General features: G+C 44.7%; 1 protein-coding gene across 1 annotated transcript in view; it reads right to left on the reverse strand.

The window, feature by feature from the left end:
- The window catches only part of INSC (INSC spindle orientation adaptor protein), a 122,389-nt gene that overhangs the window by 60,233 nt on the left and 44,005 nt on the right, over window positions 1-18,151 (reverse strand). The window contains exons 3-5 of the mRNA XM_062198103.1: window positions 6,323-6,668; window positions 5,300-5,352; window positions 4,066-4,189 (exon numbers count right to left, since the gene is read on the reverse strand). Of these exons, the coding sequence (XP_062054087.1) occupies window positions 4,066-4,189; window positions 5,300-5,352; window positions 6,323-6,668 (523 nt within the window). The remainder of the gene's footprint in view (window positions 1-4,065; window positions 4,190-5,299; window positions 5,353-6,322; window positions 6,669-18,151) is intronic.

Raw genomic sequence — 18,151 nt, forward strand, 5'->3', positions numbered from 1 at the left:
AGTTTTAACAAGCTTAACTAACCACAGAGCTAAAGCTATGCCTCCTAATCAATTTTATTAGGATAAATGTGAAACATTAAACAAAAATAAAAATGATTGACTCGATGAATAAATGTATGAACATAACATCTATCCATATGAAGCTGAGTCAAGGATTCCAAGATATGGAGGGGAGTCAACTGATTTACTAGAGCATGCCCTAAGTCATCCTCAAGTGAATGATTTTTATAAACCAAGTTTTCTGGCCGGCGCCGTGGCTCACTAGGCTAATCCTCCACCTTGCGGCGCTGGCACACCGGGTTCTAGTCCCGGTCGGGGCACCGATCCTGTCCCAGTTGCCCCTCTTCTAGGCCAGCTCTCTGCTGTGGCCAGGGAGTGCAGTGGAGGATGGCCCAAGTGCTTGGGCCCTGCACCCCATGGGAGACCAGGAGAAGCACCTGACTCCTGCCATCGGATCAGCGCGGTGCGCCAGCCGCAGCGCATTGGCCGCGGCGGCCATTGGAGGGTGAACCAACGGCAAAGGAAGACCTTTCTCTCTGTCTCTCTCTCTCTCACTGTCCACTCTGCCTGTCAAAAAATAAAAAAAAAAATAATAATAAACCAAGTTTTCTCCCTTTATCTGCCACATGGCTAACCCTGTATTCCCAGATAGATTCATCATTGCTCATTCATTTTCCCATTGCTGCATCTTACAATTTAACCTTTAACTATCTCCTTCCCTACCAAGTACTTAAATTATCTTAATAAACAATCAGGAAAGTAGAGGAGACCTCTTTAACAAAGCTTATTGCTGGTCTCTCTTAAGGCAAAGCAGGTCACTTATGAATAGAATAGATGACACACTCAGAAGCGTGCCACCAATCCTTCATGTATTATTTCATTTAACTTGGACCACATTCCACTGTAGAAGGGAGGTAATTCAGGGTCAGAGAAATTAAGTAATTTGCCCAAGTTTACATAACCAATAAGAAGTCAGGATTTAAACTGATAGTCCTCCAAATTCCATGTTTAGTTCACTACTCCACAGCGCCTGAATTCATGGAATTACATCCTACCGAGATTGGAAGAAATGGAAGAAAGCTTACAGCTCATTCAGCCCAACGTCCACCTACTGCCCATGTCCTCCCAGCCACAGCTTGCTCATCCCAGCAGTGCGCAGTTCCTAAGTCAGCTCCTTCCATTGCTGGGCAGCCCTGCTGCTCCACAAACTTCTTTTCCTAACATCTTATCTTAATGCCACATAACAATCATAGATATTTATGGGGCTCAATGTGATATTTCAATACATGTATAAGTTATATATATATAATGGTCAAATCATGGTAATTAGTATATTGTATGCTAACAAACTTCTGTTTACAAGGATTATCTTGTAGATTCGATCCACTGGCCCAAACCTATCTTCCCTTTGGGTCCCTAAAGCACAGAACCTTCTAGATAGCACAATTTTTAGCTTAACCATCCCCTGACCCTCCAAATATTCTGCAAAAATCTTGATCTTCAGCACCTCCTTTTCCCAGAAGCTTCCTCCAAGTATATTCATTGTCAATCACACACCGAGAGCCTGAAACTGGACAGAACATTCCAGGATGGGGCAGACCAGTGTAGAGTAGTGCTAGATTAATACTACCCCATTGTGAGCACCTATCACCATGTTATTTGTTTGTGTGTGTATGTGTGTGTGTGTATGAGGCAGACAGACAGACATGGGGGAAGAGAATGATTCCTCTGCTTGAGAACTGGCAGGATGCCCAAGTGCTAAAAGAATATTTCCCAAAGTGCATCTCTGGAAATGCCATCATCTCAGTATAAACAGGTAGGTCATTTACCAATAAAATAATAAAATCTGTGCTCCTGCAGGTTGGTAACATACTGTTGAATATTCTATGCCAGGTATTGTATTATTCACTAGAGATATCTGCATGGACAAACCAAACCAAAATTCCTTCCTATGGAAGCTAAAAGACAGACAAGAAGTATTATGAGTATCTGAGGACCTTTGGAAAGATTTTAAGTGCAGAATGGAATGTCATAAGAATTATGCTACAAAAAACCGGTTTAATTAAATTAACTAATTGATTGATATGGATTTATTTAATTAATACAAAAACAACCTAAGTGCATAATCCTGTAATAACTAATAATCATTATTATTTGCATCCTAGGGGACAGCATTTGGGTCACTAGATTAGGAAGCACACAGTTAGAACACTGAATACAAACTACTCTGCCTTCAGCAAGACTATCTTCTGATGTCACCCATGTCCTCTGTGGAGTTTCTAATGTGAAGACTCTAGGGGTGGGCATCTGGCATAGCAGTTAAGACATTTCTGATATGCACTTCATATCACAGCACCTAGGTTTGAGTCCAGGCTCTGCTCCCAAGCCCAACTTCCTGCTAATGTGTATCTGGGGAGGCAGCAGGTGATGGCTTAAGTATCTGAGTCTCTCCCCTCACATGGGAGATCCTGGATTGCCAGTGCTTCAATATTCTTCACCCATCACTCCCTTGATTTCTTCATCTTTTTTGTGTCCATGTCCCACTGCTCCCTCTGGGACTTGAGGGCTCAGTTCAGGGCACTGTCCCCAGCTTGAGCCATGACTGACCCTGCATGTGATTGTCAGCACTGGTTCATCAAGATAGAAGCGCCTGTCCTAGTTCCCAAGCCTTCAGCAATTCCTCCCCTTTGTTCTAGACTCTCAGAACAGAATGGGTATCCTTTGGGTGGTGTTCTGTGGTTGAAAGTAGAACTGATGTGAGATGCTGGCCTAGGACCATGGACCCAAGATAAAACTAAAATAAGCCAGGCCCTAAAGGCCTGTGCCCTGTGAAAAAGGAGGTACACACACGGGAAGGAGAGAAAGGGAACTCTGCGTCGGGAGAATGACTGAATTTGGAGAGAAGTCTACATGGAAAGGGATTGGTTATTTGTGGGAAAAGAATGGCAACTATGTAGCACGATATTTCTGTAACTATAAATAACATATAAATACCTTTCCTAATGAAAACCTTATGAAATCTGCTATACTGGGAGGCTTTAAAAATAGCAGAGGGCAGGGGAGAGAAATGTGTATTTAACCCACACTACATGCATGTGCCAAGCCCCTTCCATATGTGTTTGCTCAGTCCTCTCTCTCCTCTTTCTGTGGATGAGGAATAGGAGGCTGAGAGAGGCTAGCGAACTTGACGAAGGTCCCCTGGTAAACCAGTTTGAAAGGAGATCTGTCAGGCTCCAAGTCCCTCCCACTTTCTGGAACCAACAGGAGCCTGCCTAGAGGAAGGGGTTGAACCTCATGCCTTTTCTAGATTTGGTTCTGTTGCCAGAATGTCCCAAATTTCCAGCCTTATTCTCTGCAGGCACTTAAGTAAAGATCCACGGGGTACTCCGTGAATGATAGCTCCACAAAGAAGACTGATGCTGGGGCAACCATACTGAACATGTAGTGGGAGATGCCAGGCTCTGCCATCGCCTTGCTGTATGGCCTTCAATAAGCATCTTCCTTCTCTGGGCTGTCGTTTCCACACCTGGGAAATGCAGAGTTGGATTGGACGTCCAGGAGGCCTCAGCCCAAGGCTAAAAGTCTCATGTCACAGATGCTAGAGGTGATTTTGGTTGACATCTTCCAAGAAAGGTCACTTTAGGGGACAGTGCTGTGGTGTAGTAGGCTAAGCCTCTGCCTGCAGCACTAGCATCCTATATGGGCACCATTTCAAGTCCCAGCTATGTAACTGCTGATCCAGCTCTGTGCTATGGCCTGGGAAAGCAGTAGAAGATGACCCAAGTGCTTGGGCCCCTGCACCCACATGGGAGACCTGGAAGAAGTTCCTGACTCCAGATGGGTGCAGTTCTAGCCATTGCGACCAATTAGGGAGTGAACCAGTGGATGGAAGACCTTTCTCTAGTCTCTCCCTCTCTCCATCCGTAACCCTACCTCTTGAAGAAATAAATAAAACCTTTTCTAAAAAAAACTTTAAAAACTGAAAAAAAAAAAAAAAAGAAAGGTTACTTTAGCAACATCCCTCCAACCTGGCTTTACCACTCCCCCCAGCCCAGCTGCACTGACCTGTACCTCCCGAGTCAGGGCCAGCTCCAGCAGCTGGCCAAAGTGCTGCCCCAGCGTGCTCAGGGTCTCACTCACGCAAGCCTTCATCGACTTCAGGACATGCTCACTCTCAACCTGGAGGCACCTGGGCAGGAGAAATGAGGGGGAGAGTCACTGGAAGAGGCAAGGGGTCAGCCCAGAGGCCTCGCAGGAACCGAATCTGGACCCACTCCAGACCTGGGGTGTGGTGAGAGTGGGCTGGAGGGAAAGAACTTCCTTCCTCCAACTCGCCCCTGGGTCCCTCAGTGTGCAGGGAAGTAAGTGCCAGCTGCCATGGACTAACAGTGCTTGCCAGGGGGGCAAACGGCCATCAGAGAGCAGCACATCCATCTCTGCAGGCTCCTCCCTCGTGGAACCACCAGCCTTGTGGCCAGAGTCCATCTGCTCCAGCGCTGGGGAGGGTGGGGTGGAAGCAGAGGGCTGGGGGCTAAGGCTTTGCCACAGTTCACTCTGGAGCTGGATGCCAATGCCTGCGGCCCTCTAAGAAATGGCTGCCTACAATGTGCAGAAAGCAGTCTTGAGGATTTTCTCTGGGCAGGAAGAACAGAGGGGAATCAGGCTCATGTTTACCCCTGGGGCCTGAGAATGTCCCACCTAGGCAAGGCAAGCCAAAGCCCCCTGGGAGCCCCAGGCGATGCCAAGCTCCAGGTTTTGCCTCCAGGACATGGGGCTGGGAATGCTGTCAACAGACACTTGGAGGTGTGTACACATGACAGGGAGCGTGTGTATATATCTGAGTGTGAACAGAGGTATGTTTATACATGTCAAATGCAGGAAGGGGTGTGAATTTCTGTGATTGTGCAAGGGTGTGTTTATCTGTGCAGGAGCCAGTGAGTGTCTCTGAGCATTTGTGTTTATGGAAGGGTGCAACGGTCTGCTCTCCCCTTGCCTTGACTTGGGCAGGGGGCAGGTCTCTGAAAGTTGTGGGAAATCTTACCCTTGTTACCAACTTCTCAAAAAATCTTTCTTCCTATACCCCAGGCTCCCCTCTGCTTCTCATTTTTTCCCTGAGACCAAAAAGTAGGATAAAAAATTCCAAACAAATTATCCAAGCTTTCGGAAAAAGTCAGAGAAGAAACCTCTAGGTGCCCCTGCCATCACATCTCCCCATTCTGTTTCCGAGAGAAGGCAGCAGCTCCATCCTGGGCTGAAAGATGGGCTGGCAGATGCAGGGAGGCCCTGGCCCCGGACGTACCTCTCCGTGATGGCCGAGAGCTCCGAGCACTTCTCCATTAACAGCTTCTCAACCTGCAGAAAAACACAGCAGTTGTTCTCGATTCCATAGCGTTGGTGAGGACCAACTGCTGCACCGGCTGTTCTGGGACACAAAGATGAGAAACCAAGTACTCTGACTCGGGGAACAAGCATATCATAAACTAGATCCCCAAGTGATGTGGTGGCAAGAGATCACTGTAGCTCTTTTGGAAACCCATCAGGAGAAAACTGAGCAATTCCTTGTGCCAGGGGATCTGGGATGCTTCAGGAAATACAGGCTACTTAAGCTGGGCTTTGAAGCACCACTAGAAGTTCATTGTCTGCAAAATGGACCAAGGACAAGTTTGAAGCAAAGAGCAAAAGCACTCAGTTGGAAAGTGCATGAGGTAACACTTTGAGCTTTGAGAAGAAAGTTCAAAGTCATGGGCTGTGTAATCAGAGAATCTTGGGTTGAAGCTGCTCGCACCATCCAGTGCATCCCTTCGGGCAAGCTAGTGAGCCTCTTGAAGCTCTGTGTCCTAATCAACAAAATGCAGAGGACAATTGTAATACATATTAATCAACTGCTTTAGTTTATATGTAAAAACTCAGTCCTCACAATAAGTCTATGAAACAAATACTATTATTATACCCACTAGGATCAAGGTACAGGACAGAAAGAAGTTAAGTATATTGTCAAGGTCACAAGGCAGAGCTGACAGTTGGACCTAGGCAGTCTTACCTCAAAGTTGGTGTATTTAACCATTAGCAGCTTAGCACAGTGGTGGTGTCTGCCTCTCAGGCTGCACAGGTTAAATCAAATGTGTAAGAACACCCAGCACAAGCACTTGGTAGAAAATCAGTTCAGATTCTAATAGTCTTTCTCCCCTCCTTTACCAAAGAGGGAGGGAGGGAAGCCCTGGGGCAGCAAAGGTTCAGACTCAATGCAGTCCAGACCCACTCTTCTCCATCCAAGGCACCCCTACTCCCAGCACCCACCCACCTCCATCCCGGGGCAGCTGACCTGGCTCATTTCCTGTGAGGAACTCCTGCTAGCAGCAGTGTACTCGCTGACCATGGAGCGGGCATGGCAGGTGAGACGCACGCTCATGCTGTGCACACGAGCCCAGCGGTCTTGGGCCAACTTCTGCCCGATTCTGCGCAGTTCAGTGCTGATGACCCAGCCCCGCTTGAGCAGCAACTGCAGGGGGTCCCCAAGGCTAGGGCCACCTGCCAGGATGAGGTCGCCCTGTGCGTCCTCCTCCAGGCTGATGGGCTTTGCCTGCAGGACGCACATGCACTCGCACTCGGTCATGAGCTTCAGGTCCTCCATCCAGCGCTGGACTGAGTCCACCTGCATCAGGTGCAGCCTGCAACCAGGGAACAGTGCCAGGAAGACCATTAGTACCCCACAGTTTCCAAGGGCTCCAATTCCAGTCCATCTGGTGTTTCCTAAGCATCTACTATACGCACTCAACACTGCTTCTTCCATTCATGAACCTTAATTCTCTCAATTTTCTCATCTTTGTTTTAGAGATAGTAAGACGGAGGTGGAGAAGTTTTGAGGATAAGTGATCAGACTAATAAATAACAAGCCATGAAGTCTGACAGAACAGCAGATGATCCGTACAATAAGGGTGAAATGGAAATAGCCCAAATTATCAAATAACACATTAAGTGAGCTCTGGCATAGCAATGTGGTTATATAGTATACATGTATTTAAAATAATGCTTTCCAGAATTTTATAGCAAATAAAAATGTGTATGTAAAACAAGGAAAGCAGTATGCAAAATGTAACTGCATACACAACCATTACAAGAATGTTAAATAGCTCTGTCTAGAAAAAATATATAAAGACATCTAAATGCTAAAGGCTCTTTGAGTTGTAAAACTGAAGTCTTTAATTTTTTCAACTTTCTACTAATTTCCAAATTTCCTACAGTGAGTATAGATGTCACTTTTATAATGGAATAAATTTAACTCTATTTAGTATAACACCATGAGAACATAGATTAGTTCCTGAGATCTTAATCAAATAAAAATCACTCTAAAATCCCCTTAGTCAAATAAAAGCCAATAATAGCAGATAATTATTGAAGCATTGGACATCTGTCAAGAGCCTTAGTTTAGTATCACATAAGTGCCAGGCTCTGCGGGGAAAAACAGAGATGGAGATGTCTAGCCTCCATTCCCAAGGAGCCTTGACTCTGCCTTAAGAATCAAGACAAATGAATGAGAAGTTAAAAGCCAATAAGAGGTTTCAGCACCATTTTATAACAGAGGACATACGCAATTAACTATGAAGGCTGAGCTCAAGCCTCGTTGTCTCTGGCTAGTAATAGAGCCTTCCAAAGAGTCTTTCTGTGGCTAATCCTACATCCCTCAAACCATTCTCCACCTGCCATCAACTTACTCAATCATTCTACAAATAGGCCTGCAGGCTCTACAATGTGCCAAGTATAGCTTGAAGATCTGGGCTGTGACAGCAAACAGATAATCCTTTCCCTTGTAAAAGTTAGATTTAGTAAGAAGACCATCAATTTTCTTTTTTTTTTTTCTTTTTTTTTTTTTTTTTTTTTGACAGGCAGAGTGGACAGAGAGAGAGAGAGAGAGAGAGAGAGAGAAAGGTCTTCCTTTGCCGTTGGTTCACCCTCCAATGGCCACCTTGGCCAACGTGCTGCGGCCGCGCCACACTGATCCGAAGCCAGGAGCCAGGTACTTATCCTGGTCTCCCATGGGGTGCAGGGCTCAAGTATTTGGGCCATCCTCCACTGTACTCCCGGGCCATAGCAGAGGGCTGGCCTGGAAGAGGGGCAACCGGGACAGAATCCGGCGCCCCGACCGGGACTAAAACCCGGTGTGCCGGCACTGCTAGGTGGAGGATTAGCCTATTGAGCCGTGGTGCCAGCCAGGACCATCAATTTTCAAAATAAACCAACAAGGTAGCAATATGTTGGCGGCAGTGAGTGTTAGGAAGGAAAAGAATAGAGAAGACATCTAGAATGTATCAGGGATGGAAGGGGCAACAGGCATTGCAGTTTAAAAAAGTGGGTCCAGGGAGGCTCACAGAGAAAGGGACATTTTGAGCAAGATGTGAAAGAGGTGAGGAATCGAGCCAGGAGGATATCCAGTGAGCATTTGTTCCAGGGAGAGGGAATGGCAAATTCAAAAGCTCTGGGGCAGTGAAGTGACCTGGAGATGTGTGAGGAATCCCAAGGAGAATTCAGCCAGGATGGGAGAAGAGGTAGAAGCAATGTGGGCAGGGAGGTGGAGCCCACAGGCCTGCAAAGCACAAGGTGAGGACTTCACTTTTATTCTGGGTCACTACAGCCTAGGGCACCAATGAGGCCCACCTGGTGAAGCAAAGCTATCAAGTAGAATTGAAGCAGTAAAGGCATACTACAACCATCAAGGTTAAAGTCATGTCTTCATGCTTATGGATATTTAATGAGAAGGAGCAGGACTTTCTGAAAGATGCAGTTGTTTGGGTATAAAGCTTCAGATGTAATTTTTTTAACCAGGTGGCATATAATATCTAGCCATGGAAATCACACGTGTGTTTGTCTAATAGGAAATTGCCTATTTTAAACTGTTAAAAGCAAAAACTCACCAAAGATCTTTCTGTCTCATTCATCTTTCATGAGGCTATTATATTTTCTTACAGAATTTGCATAAACACATATCTACATGTTTGGGTCTATGCATATGCATATAGACACAGATACAGAAAAGAGGGAGAGGAAAATCGCCTAAAATATGAAATCACAGCATTCTGCTTCCTATTCTACCTTTATGAACTCATATTTAGCTTCTCTGGGGCAGAACTGAGCCACATGTACACTGTAGACCACTGCTAGTCTTCACACCTTATTATCACTCTCCTGTCATTGCACAGCCCCGCCCCCAGTTGACTCATGGTGACCTAGGAGGAGTCAGTTCATATTTTTCCCCACACTCATATTCTTACACAGATTTATATGTAAGAATATATGCATATATAGAGTTTTCTGACCCACTGATTGTTTTAGAAATATGACCATAATATATACACACCTAGCCGCACTTTGATCTTCTTACTTAACACAAAAATCCCTCCAAGTCAACAGGATTCTAAAACATTATTGCCAATTCTAAAACTTGTTCAGTTTTCATATATACCAAATTATCAGATAATTTTTTCCATTGTTGGGTATTCATTTTGTTTCCAATTCTTGCTATCAATAATGCAGCAGTAAAACATTCTCATACATACATGCCCTTTCGTGTCAATATCTCAAACCAGTAACACAGATCTCCAAGAGTAGAACTGTATTCAGTTCATGTGGACATATTCGCTTAAGCAGCAATGCTTCATATTTTCCAGACAGGGTATTAGGGCTTTCTACCTAGATTCTGAAATGGGTTGTTCCTCTGCTCAAATACCTCAGTGCCTCCCCTCCCCACATTCCCCAGGCCATTACTCCCTGATTAAGTAAAAACTCCAGAGCATAAGATAAGAAACTTCCATAATCTGCGCCCAGTCTCCCCACATATCTCCATTCTCCACCTTCTCCCCATTCTTAGTGTCCCTGTCACAAACACACTCTCTACACTTCAGGCACACTACACCTATCGATTTCCCAACCACACCACCCTCTTTCACAGTCCCTGGTAGCCTTGAATATACTTAAAATACTCTCAGCCTAAAATCCCCTTTCCTTCTTCCTAATTGGCAAGCTCCTATTCACTCTGCAAGACCTAGCTCTACTATTACTTGCTCTAGAAAGCCTCAGCCGAGTGCCTCAGTACCTCCCCTGGGTCCCTGCAGCATCCACTGGTGCACTAATAACACTCTTTCGCAGCTGATATTTGTCTGAACTCTCAAGTCCCGGGAGGGCCAGTCCCATGCATCTGATGTATGTGCCCAACATGGATCAGTTACTCAGTTAATACACACCAAGGCATGAGTGATCAAATGCCAGGCATTTATTGCTAAACTTCTGTACCCATAGAGATTTCATATGCTTTCCTCCTCACTCAAGCTACCCAGGGAGCACCCGAGGCTGACATGATTAATAAAGGAATATAAAAGCTGGAAATGCATATTGTGGTTGTGTTCTAGGGATGCACACCTGGGAAACAATCTGACCCAGGGCTCTAAAGAGGCAATAGATGTACTAGTCATTCACCAAGTGACTCATTCGCTCCATAAACACTTTGCAGTGGATGTCTGCTACTTTGTCTTCCCAGCACCCCTTCCTCCCTCCTCTGTCAATAGCAGAGACAACTCACACAAGCTACTCCTTATGTGGCTGCTCTGGCTTCAGCTTTTCCCTCTTTTTTGAGAAAAGCCCCTCCTTCGGATTCTATGAGTGCCCCTGGTGGTCTTGTCTGAGCAGTGTAAAACTTCTGGGTTACAATTGGTGGTTGAACTGGGTGGCAGCTGGGGGGCGTGGGGGGGGGGCACCAATGGCCTGAACCAAACTTCACTAATTCAATTCCTTCTCTCAAACTGTGACACTTAGAACCAAGTCACAGAGACTGAAGTTACCACACGTGAGTCACGTTAAGGATAGTGACTTCAGTTGTTCTGTGAAAACCACAGGATCATTCGGGGAGTGAGGAGATAAATCCAAGAGTTGATTTCTATTGCTTAGACCAAAAGATTCTTCCCTAAAATGCAAGTGCACAAACCACTAGGCAGTGATGAGTTGGTGTCATTCCTTAGAGTAAAAGTCTTCTGGGAATTCAAAGGAGAGAGCCATCCCTTCCAGCTGGAGAGCAGGGCAAGGTGCTTGGAAGAGGAGGCTGTGCAGCTGGGTAGGGTTTGTGCACGTCAGGAAAATGGGAGCATGTTCCAGAGTGGGGCACTCAGTGGGACAATGGGCAAATCCTTTGGACTCCAGCTGTACATTCTGGAAGAGCAGGAGCTGCAAGGAAGGCAATCAGAAAGACAGAACAGGGCTCTGGTCTTGAGAAGCCAGAGCAGCAGCAGGGTATTTACGGTGCAAGCTCTAACAAGCTGTCAGAGAGGCAAAGCACAGCAACAGCAGTGGTGACTGAGGGCTGGTAGGCGACACCACAACACCTAGAAAAGCACCTGACACAGCAGAAACCCGAGTGCCTGGGCACAGGGTCAGCTCTCCGCACACTGCCCTGAGGAAGAGATCTGGGACTCTCTGAAAAGAGACACTTGGACCCTCTGACCTCTGGCCTGCAGGAGAAAGAGCCATCTCAGCCCTGCAGTCATGGAAGAGCTAGGAAACAAGAAAAGGGGTGTCAGGGCCACCAAATGCCCCAGGCCTGGGCTCATCCTGACACATCCGCTTAGATCTCAAACTCATATTTTTGTCTAGCCCTCCACCCCCAATGCACACAGGAGGCATCAACACTCTTTGCTCCTCAAGATCTTTAAAAAATTAGAATGAAAGCGAAATTTCAGAATCTGTGTTAATTAAAATCCTACTTGATTCCTCACTCAGCTAGAAGAAGTAGAAAACAAAACTACTGAATTCTCCAGGATCTGTGTTTTTGTGGCTATGTCTGTGTTTGTGAACAATTCATCTGAGTGGGTGTCCGTCTATTTTATCTGGATGCTTGTATCTGCATGTGTGGGTGTCAGTTTTTGTTTCCCTACATGCTCAAATACTCAGCTGAGTATGTGTGTGTTTATGGGTCTTAATGCCATATAAACTTGATGATTAAAAACAGTGGGGCATGGGCTACACTTAGCGTCCCACTGTCCAGGAAGAGAATATCAAAAGAGAACAGATAAAGTAACTTCACAAAGGAGAAACCTGGAAGACACCACCTTAACTAAGTGCTCGAGGTTAACCTCACCAAAGAGAAGTCATGTTCACAACATGCATCCTGGTTACAGGATGATAAGAAGCCCACCTCCTCCCTGGCATTCATCCTCCAAAAGACATAACTTCAGTCTCATCATGGAAAAAAAAATCAGATGAACGCAAACTAAGGAATCATCTATAAAATACCTGGTCGATCCTCTGCAAAGCTGTCTGAGGTCATCAAACACAAGGGGAGACTGAGAAACTGTCCTAGACAGGAGGAGACTAAGAAGTGATGACTGCATGTAATGTGACAAACCAGGTGGAATCCTGAGAAAGAAAAGGGCTATTCACTGAAAAACCAAAGAAATTCAAATGATATCCTGAGATATTAGCGGTAATATCTCAAGTAACTGCAACGGACCAATGCTGATTCCTCAGCTGTGACAAAAGCAGTGGGGAAATTGGATGAGGGGTCTACAGGAACATCCTGTACTATCTTTGCAACTTTATGTAAAACTAAGACTATCCTAAAATTGCAAAGTTGAGTTCTAAAATACAGAGTAGATAGGGGAATCCAAATGAATTTCTCTTCCCTCCAGGAAGAGGTTCACTTCCCTTGCTTCTTCCCCAACCCAAAGCACAAGTCAAACCTGGCTGTCTCTCCAGCTTTGTGTAGTGAGTCTCATGGGAGGAAGACCTAGAAAGCCTATGCTGCAGAGAATGGGCAGGCAAAAACTGGCTAAAGAGCAACCATTAGACCCCTTCTCCAAGAACCTGGGAGAGGAAAGAAAGGAAGGGGACCCTAGTTGGGCTGGCAGGAACAAAGTGTTCTCTTAGGGGAAAGGAACAGGGCAAACCCCAGTGATATTTTTCTCCAGTCCACAATGGCTGAATCCCAAGTAGGCCTCTTGTACCTGTGCCTTCAGTGCTTGGTTGCCATGAGCCCTTCCTCAGAGGCCCTCTGCTTGGCTAATGGTCACTATGCTCCCTCCTTATTCACCTGGACAAACAGGCCTTGAGCCAGATCTTCCTCAGGATGGAGCAGCCTATAGTCTAAGGGCCATAAGCAAAAGAGGACCTAATCCAAGCACAAGCCAACAAAGCTTGCGTGTGGCCACCTGGAGGTACAAAGACCTAGCTTGCTTCCCATAACCTGTATGTCTTTAGACAAACTGCTGTTTCATTATTTTTTCTTTTCCTGAAAATTTTGAAATGATATATATGTATTGAAATGTAATATATGCACATTAAAGTGAACGAATGATAACAAAAAATGCAGTTTGATAAATTTTCAGAAAGTCAATACATCCATGTGCCCAGAACCAGATAAAGAAACAGAATTATTAGGAATACCCAGAAGTCTCTGCCCTCTTGTAGTCACTCAGTACCCTGACTTTAACAACATAAATTAGTAGTCTTCAAAGTAAATTTCTTCACTTCTTTGAGCCTTGATTTATACCACTGTAAAATAGAAATAACAGAACCCTCTACACAGAGTTGAAGGAAGTATTGATTAATTGGTGAATGGGATGGGCCTAGCACACTGCATGATACAAGGGAACAGTTCCCCTTGCTGCCCGTTCCCATATCAACATTTTGATACCCTCAATAATAACTCTAAATACAATGGTGGCTAGCATTTGCTGAACACATTCCATGTGTTGGGAACCATGCTGCATACTTTATATCAATTATTTAATTTACTTCCCAGGCCTTTTTTCTAACCTTAGTATTATTGGTATCTCCATTTTATAGATGAGGAAACTGAAATACAGAGAAATAAAACCACCCAGGTAAAGGGTGGTAACATTGATATTGAAACCTTGACCTCCTGGATTCCAAAGTTTGCTCTTAACCTGTTTGCCCCCCCCCCAACCCCCACCCTTTTCTAAAAGAAAAAAGTAAAGGTGAGGGGGGAATGAGAGGAGTAGAGAAACAGCCTTGATCCAGGGAGACCAGGACCACATTCCCACGCAGGGGCTTCAAGGGCCGTTCTGAGAAACAGCAAGATGAAGGAATTTGTGAGTCACTGACTGTCTAAACTCTGGGAGAGTGGCTGGTGCTGTTGTGCAGTGGGCTAAAGCCCTGACTTGCAGTGCTGGCATATGATACGGGTGCTGGTTCGAGTCCCGGCCACTCCATTTCTAATCTAGCTCTCTGCTGTGGCCTGGGAAAGCAGTAGAAGATGGCCCAGGTCCTTGGGCCCCTGCACCTGCATCGGAGACCTGGAGGAAGCTCCTGGCTCCTGGCTCCTAGCTCCAGATAAGCTCAGCTCTGGCAGTTGCAGCCATTTGGGTAGTGAACCAGTGGATGGAAGAACTCTCTCTCTCTCTCTGTGTGTGTCTCTACCTCTCTCTGTAACTCTGTCTTTCAAATAAATAAAATAAATCTTAAAAAAAAGAGAGAGAGAGAGGAGAGGAAAATGAAGAATGGCAGGCCCCAGGGGCACTGCTGCTTTCAGAGCAGACCTGCTCCAGGGCATTCACTTGCAGGAGCCACCTTCCCGAGTGACAGTCTCAGAAGTGAGGATGGAAACAGCAGAATGGGGAAATCACAATCTGGTTTTCTTTAAGAATGAGCTGAAAATAACTTATTTTTAGACATTGTTTGTACAGATCCCTCCTCTTTCATCCAGCAGCAAACACACAGTGGGAAGAACAAACAGAGCAGACCAGTTAGCTCCGGGCTCCCTGGCTCCTCATACCCCGCTCAGCGGCTACTCCCCACGCCCTGTCTAGCTCGCACATCGCACTTAGGTCCGAGGCCAACGCTGACCAGTCAGGGAGGACACTGGGAGGTTGTGACCCACCAGCAGAGAAATTTTAATAAAACAACTATATCATCTTAACTTTCTTACTTAAACGTGAGCAAGATGAGGGAAATTTCTAGGAAGATGACAGTGATGGCAGCTTAGTTTTTAATGTCTACAGGTCTCCACACAAATACTGACAGAGCAACCAGATAATGAAACTCCCTGAGTAGCATTTACAACAAAACTGAATGACAAGGTATCTCCAGAAGCCACAAAACACAAGCAAGTGGAGACAAACCTCAACAACTGTGGGACCTGTTCGGTATCACTTTATGACAAGAAGAAGGAAGTAATAGGGTGGCTTCTGACAACATGAGAAAGGAGAACCCCAAAACTGGGTATTTACCAGAAAGCACAGTATGAAAATTTGAGAATAGTAGTTGAAAGTAGAAGGGTGCTGGTCTCTTTAACAGCAGGTGAGCACAAGGTGTCTACTGTGAATTCCCAAACCTGGCCCAGCAGGAACCTCTTCTATAACCAAGTACCACATTAAACTTCTGGGAGTAGAATCAGAATTGGGTAGGACAGGTTCAACAGAGGTAAAAGACAGAGATATTTAGATCAATGTGAGGGAAGGAAGCAGAGCTAAGAACTCTCAGAAAATAGCTCACCATTTGTTTGGTCTCTGGACAAAAACAAAAGTCAGTGGAGCTCTAGGAAGCCAGAAGAGCTTTCTTGAATCCTGTGTTCCTCTAAAAGTTCATGAAAGCTAATTTCACTTAAAAATGAACAATAAAAAATTGTTGCAATATTATCCCACACATAGCTATTTTTAAAGGAAAATAAAGAGCAGAAACATAGCCCTTCAATGAGCAAAGGCCAGGAAAATGCACTTATGAAACAGATAAAATCATAACTTACTATTTCAAAATAAGTTTAAAAATCTTAAGAAAATGACATAAGACATAGAAGAGAAGCATAAATTCTCAGGAAGGAAATTGTCCTAACCCCAGAAATGATCCAAATTAAAAGAAGAAAAATCATTTTAGAAGCAAAGCCTCTACAAAAACACATAATATCTTAAGAAGTCAAAAGTAAAAATTTTTAAGAATTTAAATGAAAAAACAAGATAAAAAAGAATTTAATAGAAAATCACAAATATTAAAGATGAGCCAACATTCACACAGTAAAAGTTACTGTGGAAAAGAATCAAAGCACAGGAATAAAATAAATACTAAAAATTATATGGGAAAACTTTCTTGTGGAGGAAAAAGGATTTTAAAGTGCATATTTGGGGGCACAGCAAGTTGTAACACAGCAAGTCGAGTCAGTGTGTAGGACACTGCACCCCACATTAAAAGACCTAGGATCGTGCCACCCTTCCACTTCTGATCTAGCTTCTTGCTCATCTGCCTGGGAGGCAGCAGATGATGGCCCAAGGACCTGGGTTCCTGCCACCCACATGGGAGATCTGGATAAAATTCCTGGACCCTAGCTCTGGCCTAGCCCAGTCCCAGATGCTGTAGACATTTGGGGATTACCAGTGGATGGAAGATCTTTCTTTCTCTGTCTCTCCCCCTGTGTATGTAGCTCTGCCTTTCAAGTAAATTAAGTAACATTTTTAAAAAATTGTTAAAACTATATATACAAAGGACATACTTCATACATGAAAACAAACACATAAGACATTACTTAGTAAGATTATGGATAAGAGAAAACAAAGTCAGAAAAGAAAGGAGACAGACAGGAAAAGAAAAAGGGAGGGAAGGAGTCCTTTGAAGATCTAGAAATAAGTGCTTGTGGATAAGGGACAGAAAATTATGCTATTATTAGATTATTTCTGAGAAAATATTTTATACCAGAAAAAAATATAGAGTTGTTGATTTAAAACTCTCAAGGAAATAAAGTGTGAGCCAAGTATTTTCTATTCATCCAAAGTGCTGTCAAGTGCAAAGAGAGAAGGAATCCTGAGTTCTGAGGGCAGAAGTGATGTTGGTCAAGAATCCTTCATGAATAATTGGGAAGCTAAAATTAACAAGCCCTGGACACTGATTCACACAGATGATGACTGAGAAGGAATAGCCAAAGAGGATATCCAGATTTTAATGTGAGCACTAAATGGGTAGGAGGAACAAAGTGAGAAGACAGATTGAGATAGGGTGAGTCCAACAGAACCACCAGCTCTTTTTCTCAAGAATTCCAGTCCTAGGCCCAGTGTTGTGGCATAGTGGGTTAAGCCATGGCCTGTGGCGCCAGCAACTCATCTGGGTGAGTCCCAGTTGTTACATTTCTGATCTAGCTCCCTTCCGATGCAACCAAGAAAGCAGTGGAAGATGGTTCAAGTGCTTGGGCCCCTGCCACCCACATGTGATACCTGGAAGAAGCTCCTAGCTTCGGCCTGGCCCGGCCCCTGGCCATTGTGGACATTTGGGGATTGAACCAGTGGAAGGAACACCTCTCTCTCTCTCTCTCTCTGTAACTCTACCTTTCAAATAAATAAAATAAATCTTTTCTAAAAAAAAGAGAATTCCAGTCCCTCTGTCTTAGAACTTCATTCCAAAAACTCCCAGGCATTCCCAGCATCCATGTAGAGTGTGTAGCCCACATACTCTCATAAGTCCCACTCTAAATATTCATTCACTCATTCAATAAATATTTACTTAATGCCTCCAATGTGTCAGGAACTATTCTAGCTGCTTGGGATCCATCAATGAGCAAAACAAATCAACATCTTTGCCTCTGTGGAGGGGCCACTGGAGCAGGGTGAACAAACAATAATAATCAATATAATAAATTTAGAAATATATGATGTTAAAAGCAGACTGCTTCTAGTAACAAGTAGAGGTAGAGTAAGAGGGACCAAGATTGCTCATGCGGGAAGCAGGGAGGTAATTACTGTTTTATATAAGTCGTCAGTGTAGTGTAGTATCATTGAAGGTAGGACCTGGGCCAGTATTTTCAGGAGGTAACAGAATTAGCCATGTTGCAATGTGGGTACTGAGCAGTCCTAGAGGAGGGAACGGTTAGGGCTGGGCAAGAGCATGCCTGGTTTGTTTGAGACAGATCAGGGATGACTGGCTGCAGCAAAGTGATCAGGGAAAGCCCTGGTAGATGGTGAGCTCAGAAAGGGATCAGACCCGTTCACATGTGGCCATGGAGGCTGTTGTAAGCACTTGGGGTTTTTCTGAGTACCACCAGGTGTCAGCTGGGTCCACTCAGCCCACACACCTCTCTATAATGCAATCTGGAAGATTCTTTCACTGAGTGCTTTCTAAAGCCAACACATAGAGCAATAGAGTGACATAACCTCTGCTATGCACTGGACTATAA

The sequence above is a fragment of the Lepus europaeus genome, chromosome 7 (genome assembly GCF_033115175.1).
Source record: "Lepus europaeus isolate LE1 chromosome 7, mLepTim1.pri, whole genome shotgun sequence".
Taxonomy (NCBI): Eukaryota; Metazoa; Chordata; class Mammalia; order Lagomorpha; family Leporidae; genus Lepus; species Lepus europaeus.